Source organism: Seriola dumerili, unplaced genomic scaffold, assembly GCF_002260705.1.
Source record: "Seriola dumerili isolate Sdu_G_001 unplaced genomic scaffold, Sdu_1.0 BDQW01000169.1, whole genome shotgun sequence".
Lineage (NCBI taxonomy): Eukaryota > Metazoa > Chordata > Actinopteri > Carangiformes > Carangidae > Seriola > Seriola dumerili.
In genome coordinates, this window is record NW_019174424.1 from 5,097,412 (window position 1) to 5,120,540 (window position 23,129).

Genomic DNA, 23,129 nt, shown 5'->3' on the forward strand with positions numbered 1-23,129 from the left:
TGGACAAATTGTAAGCCTTTAACTTTTTATTTATCTATCCATCTATCACCTTGTTATTCTATTTGTTAATTTATTCATTTGTCTTGCATATTTTTCAAAATTCTCTAAGTCAGTCACTTCTGGATCACATGCCAGTAGGCTTAATTTTGTGGAATGGAATACAAAGTTTCTGCCAAGTCTCTCCAAGTTTGACCCATACTGGCCAGTGGAGAGCACATTCTGTATAAAAACAGTACATGCTTAGTGGGATGACTGACATTCTTTACCCTGCTGGTATATGTGGATTTCTTCACAGGTACATAAAGCAAAGTGAACATTTTTCTACTGAAAGTCTGTATCAGTCAATTGTCTCATAGACTATCACTACAGGCACATAGTTTACACAGGGTGTGGAAATTAAATGTACACTGACAGGCTGGCAACAGTTTTGCAGTAAATATTATTTTTGTGAAAGGTTTATATATCAATATCTCTTCCGAGGGGAACTGTTTAAAGGATAATTTCGAAGGTTGTATTGGATTTGACTGCATTAGGCAGTATTATGATGTGCCTGGTGTCCATCCTTTTTGAGGGTGTTTAATTCTACTTGTACCTCCCAACCTAAGGTAATTATGCTCAAGTATTGGTTATCAAAACAGCAACAAAATACCTGCAACTGTGGACTGACTTGAGAGTAGATAGATCAGAAGCTTATGCCATGTTTCATTACTGCTTGCAACTTGATTTAGTACTTTGGAAGGACATGAATTGTGTGTTGATGGTTGAAATAATTACAGTAGTAAAGAAAGCTTATGTGCAGACAGTTTTGTTTTTTTGAAGCTCGCTCCTCTAATATCGTGCCACTAGGGGCCAATATAGGCACTTTGCCTTTCCTCTGATGGAGGTGGCCCCTCTACCACGCACGTACCGCTTGCCGTCGGCGCGGCAGGACAGTCAATCGGCGGGAGAGCGGTATATCTATCCTCAAATTTAATGTGAGCTGGGTTTACTGCAAATTAAGTGAGTAATGTGCATTTAGTCGTAAAAATAAAGCTTAAGTTGAATGTAAGCACGGGTGTTTGGCAGATAATACTGTTGACGCTGGTTATTTTGCCTTTGTCGTGGTAGTGTAGCTTTTAAAGCATTCCCCGGGAAACTGGTTTGAACGTTTGTTTTCGGTTAGCCTCGTTTTAGCGCTCCAGCAACAATGGCGAAGGTGCAGGTGCTGAATGTGGCTGTCCTGGATAACCCGAGTCCCTTTGGAAACCCTTTTCAGTTTGAAATAACGTTTGAGTGTATGGAGGACCTTCCCGAAGGTAGGTGCCATCATAGGAAAACTATCACTATTGACTCTCTGAGGCCAAAGCGTGAGCATGTTGCTATTTCAGTCTGTGTAAAATTGCTAATGGCTAACGCAGTATTAGCCACAGTAGCTAACTTTAACCAGAAAGTCTTCAGGGTTGCGAGAGATAACGCCAACAAACAAGGCAATAGTAAAGTAAGGTCACACAGCTTGACTGAATGTGTTTCCCACGGTGGCCACATCTCAAAGTTATCTAACTCAGATCATTTCGTTCAGTGAAACTTCAGAATATGCTAATGCATACCATTACTAGACCTTGAAATACATCCATGTCACACCTTTGAAGTTACACATTCAGCCCTTAAGTAATGTGAAAGTATTTGTCAAGTATTGCACGGAGGTAGAGCGGGTCGTCCACAAATTAGAAGGTCGGTGGTTCGATCCCCGGCTCCTCCAGGCTGCATGTCGAAGTGTCCTTGGGCAAGATACTGAACGCCACATTGCCCCTGATGGCTGTTCCATCAGTGTATGAATATGTGAGTGAATGTGGCAAGTATTGTGAAGCGCTTTGAGTGGTCAGTAAGACTAGAAAAGCACTATATACGTGCAAGTCCTTTTACCATTTACCATAACAGTAAAATTTTGGATGGATTGTAGATTTCATAGTTCAGTGTCTATTCTAATTTACTTTTTCAGCACTTAGAGTCCAAACCTTGGTTGCAGTTGTAGCTCTGTGTTCCTAATAAACTGACAACTGATTGTATTGCTAGTGGGTATACCACCAGCTTTGTTGTTTGCTTTACTGTTCATAATACACTGGCTTGCTTATTAAGTTTTGCCTTTGTAAATTTATGTATGGGACAATCTCTGGACACATTTCTTTGTATCCCAGCTGTCTGTTATGGTAAATGTATGCATAATCATATGATTAGTAGGGATGAAACTGAGAAAAACTATTAATTCTTGTGAATGAGAAGCTTTCCTCAAGCCGTGTTTGGCATTTTTCTTGATAAATGACTAATATGATGAGTCTCTTCTCAGTTGCAAATGGCAAATTTTCTGTTGATCACCATCAGTTCATGTCTCAACAGTGCATTTATCATTTCACATTTTATAAAGAAACATAACATCAGTTTACTTAATTTTGTTTTATAGACCTGGAGTGGAAAATCATCTATGTTGGCTCAGCAGAGAGTGAAGAGTATGACCAAATCCTTGACTCTGTCCTGGTCGGCCCCGTTCCTGCTGGGAGACACATGTTTGTGTTTCAGGTATGTTTGGTAGGGTAAATAACTGAAACTGTGCTTTTTAAGCCATGTATAGTAAATACTGGTAACAATAATATCATCACATCTTATTGTGTTCTGTTACACCTTCATTGTTGGCAATTGCATTATCTCTTTAAAATTCTGGAGAGCTCTTTTCTCCTGCATAGCTTTCTAATCATACCCAGAGCAGTTTTAAAGATCAGGTTTTATATATTATTATGGGACAGAATTTTTTTTTAAATATAATAAAATTTTATATATTTATATGTTAATAAATATATTAATCCAGTGGAAGCTACTGCCATGTATTGTGAAACTGTAATACAAACAAATAGCAAATTTTGCTGGAGGAGTTCCATGCAAGTTTCCTTTGAAAATGACTGGTTAATTACTCAGAGAAGCTGGATTGTTTCTGTAAATGGTCAGCAAACGTAATACGTATTTGTATTTTTTTTAAGTTCCCCTATTTATTGATGCCACTGCATATTCTATAATTATTGATTCACCGAGAAGCAGTTAATTGAAGTACTTTAAGGCCAGTTGTGCCATTGGCATAATTCATATTATAAACCACATATACACAATATATTGTCAAAATAGACTTAGTGATAAAGAGTTCCTGAAATTAGCATATACCTCATATTTTTGTACATCTTGTATTGTTTCCCTTTTAACAGGCTGATGCCCCAAACACTGGATTGATCCCTGAAAGTGACGCTGTTGGTGTAACTGTAGTGCTGATTACCTGCACATATCGTGGCCAGGAATTCATTCGCATTGGTTACTATGTGAACAATGAATACACAGACCCCGAGCTTCGTGAAAATCCACCAATCAAGCCAGACTACACTCAGGTCAGACTAATGGTTGATTTCTGGATAATCAGTTCTGATGCCAACGAGTGTGCCTAATACTTATTTCAGTGGTTTTAAGAAATACTATTATAAAAATAATATTTTATGAGCTTGAATGTATGGTGCTCTGTCTGGTTGAAGAACAGTTGTGAACTAATTTTGCTATAAAGTCAACCTAAAAAGTTTCTTAAACACAATCCATCATTAATTAACAGTCAAATTTTTAATTGGTGGAAGATCTAATATACTACACAACCATTTTAAAAAATATGTTCTTTTCATCCCTAAAATAGCAAGAACAATGGTAGTTGTCAAGCAGCAACTGAATCGTTTGATTCTGCAGAGCCTGCACTTTGAAACAAAGATGCTGAGAACGGTTGATCCTTCAAAAATCCCCTTGATTATATAATGAGTTAAGCAAAATGTTTCTTTTCTGTAAGCAGTTTTGTTCATTCTGATGGTAACTTCACTAATAGGCCACTGTGATTTTTGCTGTAATGACAAAGGATTTTGTTTGTAGGTGTCACATTTTTAAGGTGGCTGACATTTGGAATGAAACCTTTCACTCACAGGTGTAAAAGCAAATATCAGGATGAGGGATTACAGTGATGGCAGTTGCAAATGTGTAGTTTCGTGTAGTATAGTATATACTGTAGTTGATGTGATTATTCATTGTTGAGAAAATTCTATTTGGTACCTTTTGTATCATTCTGATCTACAGAGTTCACACTTTCTTGCCCTGAGTCTAGATGCCAAAAGTGGGATGTATTGTTTTTTTTCTTCCAAGTTCAGAAATGATTAAATAATCTAAAATCTCATTTCAGTTGCACTTAAAAACCACATTAACATGTAAAAATAATAGAAATAATGTGCGTGTTAGATAAGATATAACTAAATTCAGATTGATTGAATAATAACATGGTGTTATATTTATTTCTATTCCCATATTTCCTTCACAGCTTCAGAGAAATATTCTGGCATCAAACCCACGTGTTACCAGATTCCATATAAACTGGGAAGGCTGCGCAGAGCGAATGGAAGACTCTGAAAATGTGGATCCCACATCAAATTCTATGCTCCCTCCATCCTGCCTTCCAGGCAAGGCCCCACCCTTGGGGATACTACCAGATAACTCTATGGACTGCTTATAGAGATGACCCGAAAGATGTAGAAATGACCGGAAAGGTGATAAATCACAGCACGAATCCTTATTTCTGAAGAATGCCTGTGGACATTCTAGTGTGGATGTACAAACATCTTTGCCTTACAGCTGCCCTTATTTTCCTGAGGCTTGTTGTCACAAATGAACTTTCACCTTGGGCTTCAGAAGAGTGTTTGTTCCAAGGAAGATTATAAACATCCCAATGGAATAATCATCACTAATAGCTGTGAGTTCCTTGCCATGATGCTGAAAGCAATATTGAAATAGTTTAACTCATGGAAGGGAAAATGGCAACTATGAAATAATGCAGCTGAACTGAAACAGAGCAGAAAGCTGTGGTGTGATTGTCCCTCCTTCCTTCCTTTTCAGTTGGTGCAAAATGGATTTGTACCCATTTAAGAGGATTTCAGCACTGAAGCAATAGGCAAATAAATTGCAATATGTTGCTGTACAGGAATTTGATAATCTGCCGTTATATTGTGTTCAAATTCCTTTTGCACTTAAACCTTTCCCACTTAGATTGTGGAGTTTCGGATGGGCTTTGTACGGGCTGTATCACTTCCTCCATGTTTTTCTGTTTGCAATTTTGTGTTCCAAATAAAATAACATTGTATTTGTTATGTATCTGTGTCATAGTGAGAACTGTGTCCCTTCTAATTATTGGACTTATTGTGTCTTCACGTGTAACTATTTTGGTTATAGAAGCCAGTAATCAAGCCGCTTTTGAGTACATTTGCTGTGAAAATATATATTTTTGCTCTTGTCCTTGTCCTAGTACGTACCACACGTACTTAATTTGTTTTTCATTATAACCTTAAACACAGCAGAGTCCCAACTTTTTAACACAAATATCAGAGTGAGTATCCCCTTATAATTTCACATTTTACTAAAAATAGTCTGTTACCGTCACACCCAATCATAGATCGGTTGGGTAAAAGGGGTGGTTATATAGGCTACAGGCTTTGAAAACTTCTGCACTGTAACGCATGACGATAGCAAGGTCGCTGCGGTAGATTTGTGTTCTGTACGAAATTCAGTCAGTCAAACAGCTGATAATTTAAAGCAAAAATGTAAAAAAAAAAATAGCTATAGACTTGGGCGTATTGGGTTCTAGCAAGTCTGGGGGGCGGAACAAAATCATTTCACAGGCGAATCGCATCAATGCAATTATTGGATGTATTGACGCATATCCAATCAACACTTGAACTGCGACTTCTGTCACGTAAATATCTGTGAATGTAGCCAATCAGATCCAGTCAGAGGCGGGACTCGCTGGATGGATGACTGGAGTTTCCCTTGCGGTCTGAAGATTAATGGAAGGGGTCTGTTGATCTTAGGAATCGACTATCAGATGGTCGGCCCCAGGAAACCATTGCATTTGACGGCTGGTTTCGGGACGAATGGAGGGATGTCAATTTGAAATAACCAACAGCTGAAAAAACGAATAACCCGGACACCACTTTTGTTATCTGGAGCTCAACTGAAAGGCCTGCTTACATAGAGATAGCACCTGGGTAGGTCAGGCCAGGATACGATTGCAAGGGACGCTGAAAGCTAACCCTAGCTTGCTCATTAGACATACGGAAAACAGCTGTCGGCGATCCGTCTAATGCTCCGGACTGGATTTTGGATAAACCAAGCCGTTTCTGGAAATAAAGGACAGTCGAGTGTCGTCTTGATTTGCCGGTGCTCGCTTGGAAATTGACAAGCTAACGCTAACAAGCTAACAGCCACTGGCCATCTCTGCTAGAGTTAGCTGCCGTGCTAGCCTAGCTAACTTAAAGCATTACTGTTAGCTGCAGACTTGGATATACTCGCTTGGCTGGGGTTTTCCGAACTCACTGCGGAAGAGCGTTGGAAAAATATATTTACACTCATTAGCTAATAATGATAGCTGTTAGCTAGTAGCTAGCTGTCAGCCTCATTGAGCCCAGCGACTGTGTTAGCAGTGTAGCATCACTCTACGACTTGTGAAGGAAAACTCAGCCCGAACCAAGGGACTCCACCATCAGCCTGCCATCATGGGCAACACGCCCACCGCAAAGAAGGGCAATGAGATGGAGAGCGGTGAGTACCCTTAACCCATGGCTGCAGCAGCTGGCTATATCATGCCGCCTGTCGTTGGATGGGTTCGCTGTAGTTATTTCCTGTTTCCCATAATGGCAGCGAAATATAAAGTACAACTTAACACCTGTGCAATGCATCGAGGCCCAGAGACCCTCCACAATACGACATATTGCACTGTTTTCGAAGTGATCAAGCAGAATATGCTAAACTTTGCTGCACTGTCAACTTTAGGTGAGACCCTATGAAAGAGAACATGTGGCCATTCATATTCACATATAAACTTTAGCCAAGCTGTTTTACTGTGACACCGTGTTCATCCTAACTGAACAGCAGAGGATGTTATTCATTCTCTCCGCTGATTCTGTGGGAAAGCTCGTGATTAAAAGCCCCAGGTTATATTCAGAGGTACCAGCGAGGATGACAACAGCTAGCCTTATACAACAGTCATAGGTTTCTTTGTGGTTCATGTCTTGCAGATGTTTTTCCCCCTCCTCTCATAAGGTTTTGAAAGGCTGCAATAACATTGCAAACCTAGACCCTGGTGTGGAGTTGTTTTCTTGTGCACTTTTTAATAACCCAGTTACTTCAGGACAAAACGTTCCTCTGTGTATGGAGAAATGATATGTGCAGAAGTAATGCAGAAATTGGAATCAACAATAGATGCACATATAATTTTAAGTGATGAGTTGAATTTTAATCCAATGTGGACCAGAGCACTGAGTCTCACAGACTGCATTTCAGAGTAAGTGAGTAGAGGGAGTTGGTTGTTATCAGTGAAGGAAAAAGCCACCAGGACAGGGTCATATGATGCATGAGGGTGATCCTCTCCAGGCAGAAACTTGGAGTTGAGGAGTCTCTTGAACATCATGTGATGAGCAGCATTTAGAACAAGGGCACTTGTATGTGTCACCCAGTACGTGTGCGCAAATGTTTGTGTGCGTGACATAGAGCAAGGGATGCTCTGCTCTCGTTAACCGTTTTGTGTGCTCGATTGTTCCCCACAACTTTATATATTGTTAATGAGCTTATCAATCATCAGATTGAAAACAGTTACTATTGGCACATTTAAAAAGGAAATTAAGAGGCATTCAACAAAATAAATGACACTTACAAATAAATATGAACGTAAGTGTTAACTACTAAACCAGGGAAAAATTTTATTCTATTTCTCAATAAATTGCTTGTTAAGTCACTCCAAGCAGTTCTCCTCTCCCAGTCAGGAGCACTGGCCTTGGAGAAGCCCTGGGAGAACACAATTTTATGTTTTTATCCATGACACTATAAATAACGCTCAAGTGTGCAAAGTCTGAACAGGTATCTGCAAAATGAGTGTCAGCTCCTTGTTGCTGGTAGAGAGTAGGTGTGAAGAATGACCTCCAGTAACTCTGTAACTTTAACCCATCGGTGGTAGCCCCTGTAACAAAGGCCATGACTTTCAGGTGTTCAAGCTCAAAGGTTGTTTTTTTTAAATGCTTTATAAGTAGTTAAAATTGTAGGTTAGAAGCAAGGACATACGAGGCACTGCTAGTGGGAGGTTTGTTGACATGCCATGCTTCACATCCTTATCAGCCTGATCGCTCTGGACCCACCCTGATCCCCAGAGACAGGTGCAGACCAGGGGTCCAGAGCCCACACCCAGGAGCGTAGTTTTCCACAGCGCAGCTAGAGATTAAGGACAACATGGCAGCTCATTTTGGTTTCTACGGAAAATGGAAAGAGAGTGTTGAGAGCTGTTTCAGGTGCACAAGGTCTGTTTCCTCTGAACTTTCCAGGCTGGAGAAGACAAGCAGAGAGCCGCTGCTCTAGTATACAAAGCTGATTTCTGGCCCACAGGAAGAAGCAGGGCGGACAGACACTGTGAACTGCAGCAGGAAGTGAAGGAGCAAGGAAGGTCCAGCCCAAGCTCTGCACAGTTGGTCATCGTCTCTACTGCTCTATAAACTAAGCACAGCCAGCCAGGATAGCTTTAAGTTTGGGCCTTTAAGACGCTGTTGGCATCACATATTCTGGATTTCCCGCTTGTTAAAGCATCTGGACGTACTGCAGTGCTGAGACGCTACACAAGCTATCAGCTTGCTTCCTCCAGCCTTTTAGGATGTCTGTTATTCACAGGCTGGCAGGAAGGCTGTTTCACCGAGCTGGGCCCTGTTTAGGGGACACAGGCAGTGGAGACGGCAGATATGACCAACCACAGGAGGAGCTAGAGGCTTGCTGCTGGAGTGAGTCTTCATTCTGGAGCTCGACAGGAGCACGGGTTAGGGGTGGAGCTGTGGTTCATGCTATGTTATGTCCCACTAGCTTAGCCAGTCATACGCTGTGCTCAAGCTCATTCGTTTAACAGATAATTAAGCTGTGATTTTTATTATTATTATTATTATTATTATTATTATTATTATTATTATTATTTTATTGATAATGTTTGTTACTAAACTCACCACATGACCTGGTGAGTTAAGTATCTGTTGGCTTTGGTGGAGTGATCTTTAGTGCTGGCAGACATTGGTTTTACTGGTATTTATTGCCAGAAACCAAGATGTGTGTGTTTGTATATTGATGTATACACGCACACACACACACGCGCACACACACACACACACAGAGCAGCCTTTTGTTCGTCTCTTCTCTGTTAGCTATTGTTTTCAAGGTACAGTTCAAAGGAAAACATTTCTTAGTTATTGTGGAAGTGTCTGTCAGCTGCCATGGTGTACAGTATAACACTGTCAGCCTTAAACTATTACGCAGTGTGACGCTGAACTAATCCTAACACACACAGACTTTATTATTTGTTACAACACTCTTGTATCATTGTCTTTTCCACTGCTCTTGTAAGTCTGTCTGATTGTATTAGTGTTTGATAGCCTGTGAATATTTTTCTGTACTTCACACACTTTTTCCACATCTGATCAAGCCCATCCTCATAACCAGTGATGACACAAGGGATGGTTATATTGAATCTTGTGCGCTTTGGATTTGGCCATATAATGAGGTGGCACCCTGTCAAAGTGCAACTCCCTCAGTCTATAAATAACCTATGGTTCATGTCCTGCCCCTGCTCTGCACGCAGCTGGTTTGTGTAATAGGGGCAGGTTTGTGTTTGGATCGCTCATCACTTCCTGTCTCCAGTAAAAGGGGCTTTGTTATAAGCCTACACTGATTACCAGTGGACCTTACGTTTGAAATGCCAATCAGCCACCTCAGATAAGCTTACAGCACTGTTGGCAAGCTAACATGCTGCCTTGGAACAATCCGGAGATGCAGAATCCAGCAGCAAGCAAAGCAAAACTGAGGATAGAGTGATCACGCAAGGCACAGTAGTTTCTTTTGGATTCTCACCTCAACAGGCGTGGTAGTAGTGTGAATCTTTGTGTCTGTTGTGCTTAATCTTCTAAAGCTGTAGCCACATAGGTGGTGCTACTGAAATTATTTGTACTCTACTATAAATAAAGCATAGCATAGTATAATACCATGCTACAGAAATGAGGAACAGCAGAAACTTAGGGAAATAATTTTTGTTGTCAAAATAGACAGTGTAAAATGTTCATTAGTTACTATATATGTACTTGGCTAAGTTGGGAACGAATTAGATTTGTAAATGTAAAAACTATGTAGTGATGGGTTATACTTACTGAACCTGCTCTGTTTTAGTTCAGCACAACCATAAAACTTCACTTTTGAAGGCTTACTTTTTGTCATATATGTCTGTATAAAAGCCACTCCTGCATGGAAACTAACAAAGTTAGATTTTTTTAGCTGAGGTGTCAATGTGATTCTGAGCAATTTAAATAACAATCATACAATAAAATGGATGGATTCAGGCACTTAACCAGTGCTCTGCATGCATTTGAATAGATGTGAATAGAACATTGCACAATGACCATCAGCTCAGTCTCTCTGCTTCTGTGCTTCTGTATTAGCCAGCTCAGTTCCAACAGTAGTACACAAAACGGCTTCTCATTGGTGGTTTAGTCAGTAGCTGCTTGCTCACCAGTCACAGTGAAATGTCTACTGCCAGTATTCAGCTGATGACTACCATTTATTTCTCATGTTTACACATACATAAACACCTTTCTGGTTCACATGCAGCTCGGTTTCCCCTCTGACTGTTTTCTTATGCACCACATGCTATCTGAACAAGGCCTGGTGTAGATTGGGACCTGATTTGGCGCGCTTCACAGTTAAATGTCGGTCAGCTCGCCCCAATATAACCCTTCTGTTCCTGCGTCAGAGTGGGGCAGTGAGGCCCAGGGGAGAGATGTAGGATTGATTTTTGGAGGATCAATTCAGCACTGGCACTCCACAGACTCTCTGGTGCATTTGGGCAGGGAGAAAAAGTTTCACAGCGGTTTGTGGACTCCTGCTTTGCTGGTGTCTCCTGAGAGAGTTACTTTTATGTTTTTGAAAACACCCAGATCAGCCCTGAAAGTTTTTCATTGCAGATGTGACATCTGATTGGTTCTGCTAATTAGGGAAAGTTTTAGTTGCATCTAGATGTGTCTTGTTCATCTCAAGGGTCTTCACTTAGGCCTAGTTTTCCATAGGACTCTCTGGGTTGGATAAATATACCAGCTAGTGTTTTATGCCCCTCCCCCAGATGATTATGCCCCTGTTTGGATCAATATATAGCCTCTGTGTGTGCATTGTGTGTGTGTGTGTGTGTGTGTGTGTTTTTGCATGTGTGGTTGACATGAGAGGGAACAGCAGAGAGTACTTTGTGTGCAGAATAAATATTGATACAAACCAAGCAAGGGTCTAATTGATCTATGCAAGTGTAACGGGAGCAGTGCTGCTCTCCATGCTATGTTTGACTGCACGTTGGAGGTGGATGCAACTTTCCGAACTTGGTACCCAGCAAAGTGACAGTCACGGAGAAGACTGAAGACATCCTTCCAGCAAGGACACTTGACTGGTTTCTGTGGATGAGTGGGGCAGCTGATCTGACCAGAGTGCTCTCAGAGGGGGAGGATAGGTCATGAGTCAGTGGCAGTGAGGAAGAGGCCAAGGAAGAAGAACTGGGGAGACTTTGCAGGGCTAATGTGTGACAGGAAGAGCTCCAGAAGGCATGCAGGGAAGAGGGAGTCATCCTCGCGCTCAAGTGAATCCGGGTCGCGCTCGGCAGATGCAGCACCAGAGGTACCAATAGTCATCCCAGATGGTAAGGAATTTGGGTTTATAGGAGAATCAGGGTATTGAACGTGAGCTTATCACCTGATTCTCCCCTGGGTAGTCATGGCGGCCAAGCCTCCTAAATCTTACAGAGAGAGAGTCTGAATGAATGATATTTCCTTAAAGACAGCTGTTGATTTGGTTATTTAGCTCCCAGCTACTTTTGCAGCAGCACCCACGTCTTTTTTCTTAGCAGCTTCAAGTGATGACGGGAATAGCTCCATTTGTGGCTCATTGTGCTTGGAAGTGGGAGTTGAGCAAGTTTCTCGGGAAATGTTTTCTCCCTGGCGACCGATCTGCTTCCACTGCTCTCTGTGGGAGCAACAGTGTCTCGACATGTTTATGCGAACTTTGGTCTTTGCCGTTCTTGCTGGCTTTCTCCCATCCTATTGTTGGAGCTGCTAGTCTTTAGAGAATTTGCAGGAAATCACATTAGCTAAATGAGGATTAAGCTTCATTTAGTTTTGAGTGTATGTGTGCAAGAGATGCACAAATGTTCTCATGAGAAATTTATGTGCAGATAGTTGCCACTGATTTCTGATTTGAACATATCACTGCAAAATCCCATTAGTTTGAATATTCATATCACAAAGTTGATGAATAAATTGCTGTGCACTTTCACTATTGACAGCTGACTGGCTTTATTTAAACTGTGCCCTGGGCTGTTTTGCATCGATTACCTAGACAGACAGACATTCCACATTATCCTGAGATGGTTTGTGTTTCCACTGTTTTTCAGTTCTTCATTTATGAAGAACTAGTATAAATAATTTTTTGTATTATTGTAATTATCCTTATTTCTACTTTGAGTTCAGTTCTTTATGTGTGAAATCTTTTGTCCAAAATATTAAACCAGTAATGTGAATGTGTACTATTTACAGAATAGCCTGAGTTTTTCTCTGCTCTCTCTTCATATTCACTGTAGTAATCAAACACCACAATAAATTTAAATTTAATCTGTAGTTGTTTTTCCAACAGTATTTCTATATATACAACCTCAATCATAACATCTGAAATAACAGTGCTTCCTCGGCTGCTAGGGTGGCTATGTCCCTTAAAACTAGTGCACAGACAGTAAGGAGGAATGAGGAAGGACTGGTTATCTGCATGTTCCCACAGACAACGGTGTTTAGCCTCATAAAGATAAGGACAAGAAAAATGAACTTGTCCATATGACACTATGTGTGCTGTCAAATTATGTTCACAGGCATGTAGTCTGTTGGCCTGTAATAACATGTATATGTGTGCATGCACACTGCTGCATTTTTATTATTACATTGCCAAGTCCTAACCTGTGTTCACAGAGACCGGGTGTAGGTTTCTTCCAAAGGCATTCTGGCCTCATGTTAAACTGCACTCTTGGCACTGATCGATTTATTATTCCAGATCAATGTTTTTCTCCCACATAAGTGCATTCATAAGTGCAGGACCCTTGACTTCAGAGCTAACAGTCTGCTTTTGAATATGGGTTTGTTTTGTGTGGGTTTAATGACACTGGACTATGTCAAAGCTCAGAAAATTTTGACCATATGTGTAAAAGAAAATCAAAGTCAAAATTTTGTTTTCTAATTGAGATCAACTTTAACTTGACTCGACAGATGGTTTATCACACAAAACCATCTGGGAAGGTTTTGTTGGAAACTGTTTGGAAAAGGGCAGACACTTTCCAAAATACTTGGCAAGTGATTGGATGAACCATCTGTCTATCACCATCTATCACAGGCTGACTTCAACCAATCAGATTCTGCATTCTTGCTATTTTTTTCACTACCAGCACATTTTGTAAATTAAACTCTTGCCCAAGTTCTGTTCTCTGCTCTTCCGTCAATGAATAAATGCTCTCCAGTTATGATATAACTGATGCTATAGCAGCATCTATGCTAACCTCATTGTAAACGAACAGTCGCTTTCTGCTGTCATCACACCTAAGATACGTCCATAGCTTCCATAAGAGTCTGATTGGTCAGAACTGCCTCTCAAGTTTAGATCAACTTGAAATTTTTTGAGAAAAAGGTCACTCTTGTCTAAATCTATCTTTTGCCATAATGCACAAGCATGACGTTTTGTGGTGTAGGGCCAGCGGCTGTCTCGAGCATGTGCGCACACTCCTAATGTCCTCTTTGCAGAAATGCTCAGGTTTTCTTTCAACCTGTATGGACATTGATTGAATATCAATGTCCACATGCTGCCATAAATTCTAGATAAGATTATGGTCTACATGCTGACGTGGCCACTTCAGGATGTTTAAGTCATTCATATGCAGCTTTAGCTTTAAATGTTGGTGCCTTGCTTGAAAATTAGTCTCCTAAGTCACACATTCGCTGAAGGTTTTCTTGCAGGATTTCTGTGTATTTTGCTGCATTTAGTTTACTTCAGAAGCCTTATTGCTACAGAGACTCTTCCCCACATCATGATGCTGGCACTGTTTTGCTCTCGCTGAACATAGTATTTAGAGTAATGGTTAAAAACCTTGATTTTCTTTTTTTTCTTTTTTTTTGTCTTAACATGCCATTGAACTTCTGCACTTTGTTTCAGAGTGTCTCACATGCCTTCTGGTAAACACTTGCTGAGATGTCACACAAGTGGCTTTCTCTTTGCCACTTTCCTAAAATGCTGTGACTTGTGAAGTACCCGGCTAACTGTTGTCGTACACGTTCTTCCATCTCAGCCATGGAACCCTGCAGCTTCTGTAGACTCTGATTTGGAGGGTGACCTGCACAACACAGATTTACAACTGTGCAATACTTTAGCCATTATTTTGGTTTGATTAGGTTTGAAATGTCCATTTGTCTTCATTCATTGGACTTTTTGCAAGAAAATTGACTCACCAGCTGTTGGACCTTACAGTTACAGGTGTATTTAATCTAAAAACTCTTTGACTTTATTCCGGTTAATAAATAGTAAATTTCTTCATCTTCTAAACAATTCTCTGCACCTGTGATGATTTAGGTGGGTCATAGTAAAGGAGTGGAATTAATTTGTAGTAATTTATTCTCTGGGTAAAAGGGTGTATTTTTACCTTCAGCAAGACAAACTTCAGCATTAGTTTAATTTACTATTTCAGCTGGTTTTATAGTACCGCGTTCACTTTCATGGTTGCAGTTGTTTGGATCCCAACATCAGAGAAAGTCCAAGCCAGTGGAGCCAGGTGACTGACTGTGATCGGCTGATCATATAGACGGTTTTTATGTCAATGTACACATAGGCGCATAACATGTATCATGTTCATTTGGCTGGAATATCCTGCAAATTCCTCCACATTATTGTCATACACAGATGTTGTGGTATTCTCTGGGTCTTGGTGATTAACTTAGGTCAAAGTCTGGTTTTTAAAACACACAATCTCTCTAATGAATATGCAATTTGTTTCTAATTATAGTGAAGGAGTTTCTTGCCAAAGCCAAAGAAGATTTCTTGAAGAAATGGGAGAATCCAGCACAGGTGAGAGAATGAATGAGAATTCCTTCTTTTTTTTATCTGTCTAATCCTCAAAATTTTCATAGTTTTATTCAGTCATTAGAACTGTACATTGCATTTTATAGTCTTTATTATTGTACTTCTGCTAATATTGTTTTTTTTTAGTGTGTTGAGACACATCAGTGTGATAATGCATTTTATGATGCATCTTGTATTAACCAGACTTTTTTCACGTGCTTGTTCACTCTCTCAGGCAGACTCATGGGAGTAGCCCCGCCCATGATCAAATTAATTCCAATTTATTCTAAAGGGGTATTGCACCCTCTGCTGGGCTAATCTGGATATATATTTTTTTCCACAGTGGCTGCACCTCTTATATCAGCTCAATGAACAAAATGAAATGCCTAATTCAGCTTGTTTAATTCACATTAAAACAACAGGAATAATACTTGTTACTGACATGATATTATATTTTAGCTGAGGTATCATTTAGTGAAATAGTTTAGCTAAAGTCAGGCTCGTTATTGGATGTTGCTAGTAAAATGTTATGCACCCTATCCTCTTCTGCCCCTCAGCAAACTGCGGCATTGGACCACTTTGAGCGTTTGAAGACCTTAGGCACTGGTTCATTTGGTCGAGTCATGCTGGTTAAACACAAAGAGACGGGCCAACATTTTGCTATGAAAATACTTGACAAACAGAAGGTACAGTACTTAAAGCATGATTTTATAGAGGAATACTAATAAATATAAATTCTTGACTCTAACCATCTTATATTTCTCATATGATTCTAAACATGTCTGATGAGCCATTTTGATAACCTGTGTTTCCTTAATAAGCGTCCATCTTCTTCCCTCCCAGGTAGTGAAGCTGAAGCAGATAGAGCACACACTGAACGAGAAACGTATCCTGCAAGCTGTCAGCTTTCCCTTTCTGGTGCGACTCGAGCACTCTTTTAAGGTAAGCATTACAGAGTTCATCTGCTAAGCATGTTCATTTCTTGTTTGTATGTGTTTTGCATGTCAAAGTAAAACTTCGCTCATCTCTCTACAGGACAACAGTAATCTGTATATGGTAATGGAGTATGTACCCGGGGGTGAAATGTTCTCGCACTTACGGAGAATCGGTAGATTCAGGTAAACTGACATTTAGTTTACTCAACCTAAATATTTCCATCTGCTGCAGGTTGACTGTAAATATTGTGGCTGATCTGTTTTGCAGTGAACCACACGCCCGCTTCTACGCAGCCCAGATTGTACTGACCTTCGAATACCTTCACTCACTGGACCTCATCTACCGAGATCTGAAGCCGGAGAACCTGCTCATTGACCAGCAAGGTTACATACAGGCAAGGATCGCATGTTTCCTTTCTTAACCATCAACAGCAATTATTGTTTGGTTAGTATCTGTTTTCTTGCAGAGTGTGGTTAGTACTGAGAGCTGTGCCCTCTCTTTCTCAGGTAACAGATTTTGGATTTGCGAAAAGGGTGAAGGGCCGAACCTGGACGCTTTGCGGGACCCCAGAGTACCTGGCACCAGAGATCATCCTCAGTAAGGTTAGTGTTCAGCTGGGCCCATGGTGGACAGCACTGTTTTTTTATATCAAGGGCAGAGGAGTTCTCAAATCTACATGGGACTTCATTAAAAAAAAAAAAAAAAAAAAAAAAAGAAAGGAAAAAAAAAGCCACCAGAACTATGGTACAGTGTGCTGCTTACTGTCTATTGTCAACATTGTAAAGTGTAAGTTTTTGTTTGAGGTCATATCTGACTGCCCTTTTATTTCCTTTGTGCTTTCCAGGGTTACAATAAAGCAGTGGATTGGTGGGCTCTGGGAGTGCTGATATATGAGATGGCTGCTGGTTACCCCCCCTTCTTTGCAGACCAGCCTATTCAGATTTACGAGAAGATTGTATCAGGGAAGGTGAGTTTAGAGAAGCCTACCTAAATAATCATTTTTTTTATTTTAGTGTTTTCATTTCATATTTTATTTATACAGTAGATGGGTATCTGTTTAGGGATCACTGCCATAGAAATAACTACTACCTTGTAGCATGTATTCAGGTAATCTCAAAGCCCATAAACAACAGTATACAGCCACAGATGTGCCAGTTTATTAGGTGCATACACCAGTTGTCGTCCAGATTGTACTCCTCAGCAAGTCATTTGTCATGTGACTGCAGTAAATGGTATAAATCAGGCAGACAGTGCTCCTAGCATCAGTTGGTTTTCATTAGAGCACTGGAACTAAGCATGTGCCCTCAGAGTCTTTGAACATGGCGGCACAGTTTGCATTAGGCGGGCCAGTTTTAGCACCTCCCAACTGGCTGTCATCTCTGGCTTTCATGTAAAAACTACCAGTGGTAAGCGATCCTGTGGACAAAAATGGCTCATGCATCAGAAAAGTCTAAGGAAAAGTAGAGTGGTGCAAACAAGCAGACATGACAGAACCAGGCAAATCAAATCCAAATTCAGCATTGGTGGGCACAATGTCATTTAAACAGCACCACTCACAACACTACGCACCACTCGTAGGCTTGCACTAAAGCACAGCTGTAGGCCAGACACCAGCAGTCTATTTAAAAATCATAGCATGAGGTATAAAACACTTGGCTTGTGAACGCACACTCACACCACTTTTACTGTTTGCAGGTTCGCTTTCCCTCCCACTTCAGCTCAGACCTGAAGGATCTGTTGAGAAATTTGCTGCAGGTGGACCTGACCAAGCGCTTTGGCAACCTCAGGAATGGAGTCAATGATATCAAGGGCCACAAGTGGTTTGCCACCACTGATTGGATTGCCATTTACCAGAGGAAGGTGAGAGGCAAGCCTTCATAAAGCAGTAATATGTACAAATAGAGTCCACTTCCCATTTTGAAATGGAAAGGACAAAAGAAAAGTGATGCTGACAAAGGAGGATGGCTTAAATGAGACTTTGGTCAGTGGGAGTGCCTTTAGTCTACATCTGTGGCTATGGGCAATTTCACACCATCTGTGCTTCCTCCTCACAGATGATGTCACATTAGAGGCTAATGGAAAAATGTCGAACAAAACGCACAAAACATGTATTTGACTCCATTTTTCTCACAGAAGCTGGTGGATTCAGTAGGATTACAGCAGTGCCTAAGCAATATTTAAAAAACCGAAGTGGACCAGAAGTAGAACTAAGTCCTCCCTCATCTGACACTACAGTATGAACACAAACAGAGCCCCATTTTTTTTCCCCACATGAACTCACGTTTATTTGTATTAAGGTACAGCTGTGAAAGGGTTTCACAAAGTTCACTGAATAAAAAACATACATTGAGAAAAGAACTGCTGCACAGAGAGGGATCCCCCTACCACAGCAGTCAGGCTCATAATGAGTGCTGACAGTGTGTAAACAAAGGTTAAATTTTAATAAGAGAGACTTCAAGCACAATACACAGAATAAACACTATTAGAGCATGTAATTCAAAAAACAACAAAACACATATTCCTTTTTTTTTTTTTTTGTCTTGATTTATTTCAACAGAAACTCCCTTGAGCCCTTCGTTTTGGTATCAATAATACTTTTCTGTCTACGCATGATGCAAATGAATTCAGAGAGTTAGTTTTTTTTTCTGGCAGTTCTTGAAATTCATTTTGAGAAATTAGAATTAGAAACAGATAGATAGAGAAATAGAAATAGAAGACTTGGCTTCAGGAAAAGCAAATGACAACATGTGATCACAAGAAATTAGTCTTGCACTGTGACCACAGACAAAGAATTCAAGCATGATTTTTAGATTGTATAACACATTTTACTCCCAGTTTAATCATCTTAACTTGCTTTGTACAACTATAAATGAATATAAATCTGTTTTTAATCAGGTCTATCTCCTGGGACACTATTCCAATGTCATCCAGTAGTTTATGCAGCATGCTGTGCCTTTGGTTCTCTCTATTAGACTACACTGCATCATTCTAGTGATTTGATTGTCCTGTGTTTTCCAGGTGGAAGCTCCCTTTATTCCTAAGTGCAAAGGCCCGGGTGACACGAGCAACTTTGATGACTACGAGGAAGAGGAAATCAGAGTCTCCTTCACAGAGAAGTGTGCAAAGGAGTTTGCTGAGTTCTAGATTCCAACCATGAGTAGCGAAGAGAGAAAGAAAGAGAGTGACAGGGATTTAGAAAGTTAAAGGGGGTCTGAAGACAGGAAGCGCTAGGGTGGACTGCTAAGTTGCTTATTTGTAATGACGACAACAATGTAAAATCCCCCCAGTGGAAAGGTAGGCAAAGTGAAGAAAGATCCAACAGAACCAGCAGTGTTGCCTTTTCTGATTGTTTCTCAACTGTTACCTATTCATTTTATTTATCCCTCTTGTGTTTGTGGCCGGGGCTCGAGGAGAACAGGCCTAGATTGTGGCTGTTCAGCTAGACTTGTATCTTTCTGATGGTGTAATGACACGTTTTCAGTCTCTGCAGGTTGAGGCATTGATTTTCTGTTAAGGTACCGAATCCTCTAGGCTCCTTTTTTTTTTTTTTTTTTCTTTTTTTTTTTTTTGGAACAGGCCCTCTCTACAAGCTTCTCAAAGAGTGATTGTTGTATCTTGTCACCCTGGTTCCCCCTCCATGTCTCCATCATGAATCTGTCCAAGCAATACCAAGTCCAACAGATGTGCCTATCATAATGCCAACTGGTTGGAAAACTGTGTTGAAACTGGTGCAGAGCTTTGGCTGTGGTGGCATCGGCCCTTGTGACCGTTTTTGGTTAAAAGCTTGAAAACTCTCTGCGCCTGCCTTTGTCTGCTCAGTGTGGCATGATTATTGGGTAGATGACGCGCTCACTGCCTGCAGTTGAAGCAGTGGTGACTTCTTTGATCAGAGTGAAAATGATTTATCACAGTAAACTTCATCTAGGTCTTACTGCTTTTGGGGACCTGTAAGAAATGGTAACCATGAGGTCTGCATTTAAGTCTGTCTTTTCTCTTAGCTGAATTTATTAGAGCATTTTAAAAAAAAAAAAATCCTATTGGTGATCATTTTGTCCTTTTATGTCAATCTCTGTGCTTGTGTGTTATTTAGTGCTCAAGGGTGGGTTAAAAAGCTGTGATTTAGCAGCAACTAACATTGTGGTCACACTCCTGATTATTGTTTATTTAATTCATAGTACATTTATACATGTATATTGATATATATATATGATAGAGAACATGAAATATCCATCTTTTTAAACATTGTCTCATAGCTGTGAAACTGAATTAAGATTTCATAAATAAAACAAATATAAATTCTGCCAAATTTGCAAACTGAGAACACTGCAAAGTTTTCTGTATGTAACTATGGTGGTTGGTTTTTAATACGCAAAAAAGTAGCAAAATGTTTCAGCAAAATGTGCATGTTATTTTTGTACAATATCACTTTTAAAGATGGCAGAGCATTAATGCTTTATTTGTGCTGAGGTACCTGAGATCATGGATAACATGCTTAACTATTTAAATGGACTCGGCTGCTCTATTTTGAAGATGGAACAAGACCCAGATAAATGTCAAAAAGCTCTTCTGGCCTTTGTTTATTATTCAGCTGTAGGGCAACAGTTTGCTGATAATTGTCACTGAATTTCTCACCTTGATAATTGTTTTTTTTTCCCCCTCCTCCCTTCTCTTGTATATACCTTACATTTAACACCTTCACATAGATTTGCAGTCCAACCAAATTTTTGGGACTGTTGAGATTGGAATGTTTTGTTTTCCGTTTTCCAGCTTTCTATGTAACAAATTAAACTAAGGAAGCGATCCTAAAGCTGTCCCCCTTTGCCAAGTTTATTTCTGTGGATGCAAGACAATCACAGACCAAATCTTATTGCTGGTTTGTTGACTGAACACGTTTTGGTTTGATGAAGGATGTTTGCTTTCACCCGCCCCCATTCCCCCTTCCTCCACCCTCCATCAGGCCCTAGGTGCTAGACTTTGTCCATCTCACTGAAAAGCTTCTGTGAATTGTTTGATGTGCATCAATCTATTTGTCAAGTCCTGTAACATGACATTTTTGAGAATGTTTTTCGACTCTAAATGATTTCAGTAGGCTTGAGTAATTATTTTGGGAGTCTCTTAATGTAATTGAGGTCAAACGCAGGATACCTTTTTTGAATGTCTTGAATTGTCTGATGGAGATGTTTCAATGCTGTTTGGAAACATGATGTGGTTCTTTTATAATACGTGTTTCTCTGGTGAGCTTGGTTTTTCTTGCATGTGGTAAAGCAACCCAGCAGCAAGACAACCCCTGGACCTGAGACATGTTTGAGAAACTGCAGTTTCTACAGCCGACAGCCTCATCACCATTTAACCTTTGATTCGTGAGCATCACAATGCAGTGGATCGCCAAACAACTTGTCCAGTCTTTTGCAAATAGTGAAGCACATGCCACACCTTTTTCAAATGTCCTATTTAATTGATTTGTGCAAGACACTATGTAACGCTTTGAAGAGAGCACATGTAATATCTTTGATCTTTATGTTCTGACAAATGACTAAATCAGAGTTGGTGGGTAGAAGGCAATGCCACTCAATCCACTACAGACACTAAGGCCATCACAATGCTTTTTTTTGTTTTTGTTTTTGCTTCCCATACAAAACTTCTTGTCAATTGTCTTTAATTCTTTTCTATCAGCTAAACACTATCAACTGATCTGTGCTCGTTTTGAGTTTTTCTCCTGTGTTTGCCTTCTATTTTCATCAAGTTTTCACACACTCTTCATTCAGACATAACACTTTTTACATCTGAGATGTTTTGCGTTCATATTTTCTAATTGTATTTTCAAAAAAAAGGAAAAAAAAAAAAGCAAAAACAGAACATTAATCTTTTCCTCATGACCTGGGTACAGTGATTGTGTAGTCTATTGTACCTTTTGGGAAACAATACTGTATATCCTTGCCTTTGACAGTCTTAACTATCTTACCCTCTGGAGAACTTGACAGATACCCTTAGAACACAATGAGTATGTTAAAAAAAAATATACATAAAGTAATATTTTGCAAAATGTATCATTCCAATAAAGTTTTACTTGTTAAGACTAATATGTCTGGGTTATATATAAACTCCCATTTCACCTTGCATGATGTCACACTCAGCTAAATTAGGTTAACCACATTTAAAAAAAAAAAAATGTTTTTTACAACATACAAATCTGAGGGAAGATATTTGCAGCTTCAGGCTGCTCTCATGGCGGATCAGAGGAGCAAAAATTGTTGGTAGGTGTTATATTCACTGTCCTGATTGTTATTGTGAATGTTTTAAGAGGCTGGCAGGTGCAATTGAATAATGCAGTGTTATGTTCATCCTGTCACAGTACGGGATCAATTACCCAGCCAGCTTTTCAGCACCCCTCTCCAAATGTATCTACACCCTCAGAGCACTCTTTTTTGAGGATTGCATCTATCTGCATCACTTATATGTGAAGGGCCTAGAGAGGCTTCCAGATGGTTTGAAAGCAATTAAGATAAAGTAAAAGACCACGTAATGAATAAACCCATTAAAGTATTAAATGTTATGAAGTAATTCATTAATCGATAATTGGAAAATAAATGAGACACATTTGGACACAAAAGGCTACAAATGAGTAAATAAACCCAATAAAGATGTAATAAAATGTATGTATTTTAAAAACACATTAAGAAAAATACTTTAAAGGTCCACTTGGTAATCTCCAGACTACATAAATTACAAATATGTTTACATAGTTGAAAAGCTGATTTATCAGTATAAACCTTTATCTAAGTTTATCATAATTGACAATACACACCTATTTACTCTTGTGTTTACAAACATAAGTGAGGTAATCATACCATTAACAGCATCAGAAAACATCTGCATACAGTACAGCTGTATAGTGTTTGCCCCTGTATTTGGGATCTCAATTTAGGAATCACTGCAGGTTCCAATTCTGTGTTATGGAATTT

At 39.8% G+C, this 23,129-nt stretch overlaps 2 protein-coding genes across 2 annotated transcripts; both read left to right on the forward strand.

The window, feature by feature from the left end:
- Window positions 1-900: 900 nt before the first annotated feature.
- LOC111227112 (histone chaperone asf1b-B) lies at window positions 901-5,186 on the forward strand. Its single transcript, XM_022752517.1, has 5 exons — window positions 901-999; window positions 1,163-1,295; window positions 2,438-2,553; window positions 3,228-3,404; window positions 4,364-5,186. Exons 2-5 carry the CDS (start codon window positions 1,187-1,189, stop codon window positions 4,553-4,555), a joined length of 594 nt encoding a protein of 197 aa, XP_022608238.1. The 5' UTR covers window positions 901-999; window positions 1,163-1,186; the 3' UTR covers window positions 4,556-5,186.
- Window positions 5,187-5,835: 649 nt separating this feature from the next.
- On the forward strand, window positions 5,836-22,243 carry LOC111227008 (cAMP-dependent protein kinase catalytic subunit alpha). The gene is made up of 10 exons (XM_022752351.1): window positions 5,836-6,633; window positions 15,176-15,237; window positions 15,789-15,917; window positions 16,075-16,173; window positions 16,267-16,349; window positions 16,435-16,561; window positions 16,674-16,769; window positions 17,012-17,134; window positions 17,863-18,027; window positions 19,186-22,243. Exons 1-10 carry the CDS (start codon window positions 6,588-6,590, stop codon window positions 19,309-19,311), a joined length of 1,056 nt encoding a protein of 351 aa, XP_022608072.1. The 5' UTR covers window positions 5,836-6,587; the 3' UTR covers window positions 19,312-22,243.
- The last annotated feature ends 886 nt before the right edge of the window (window positions 22,244-23,129 follow it).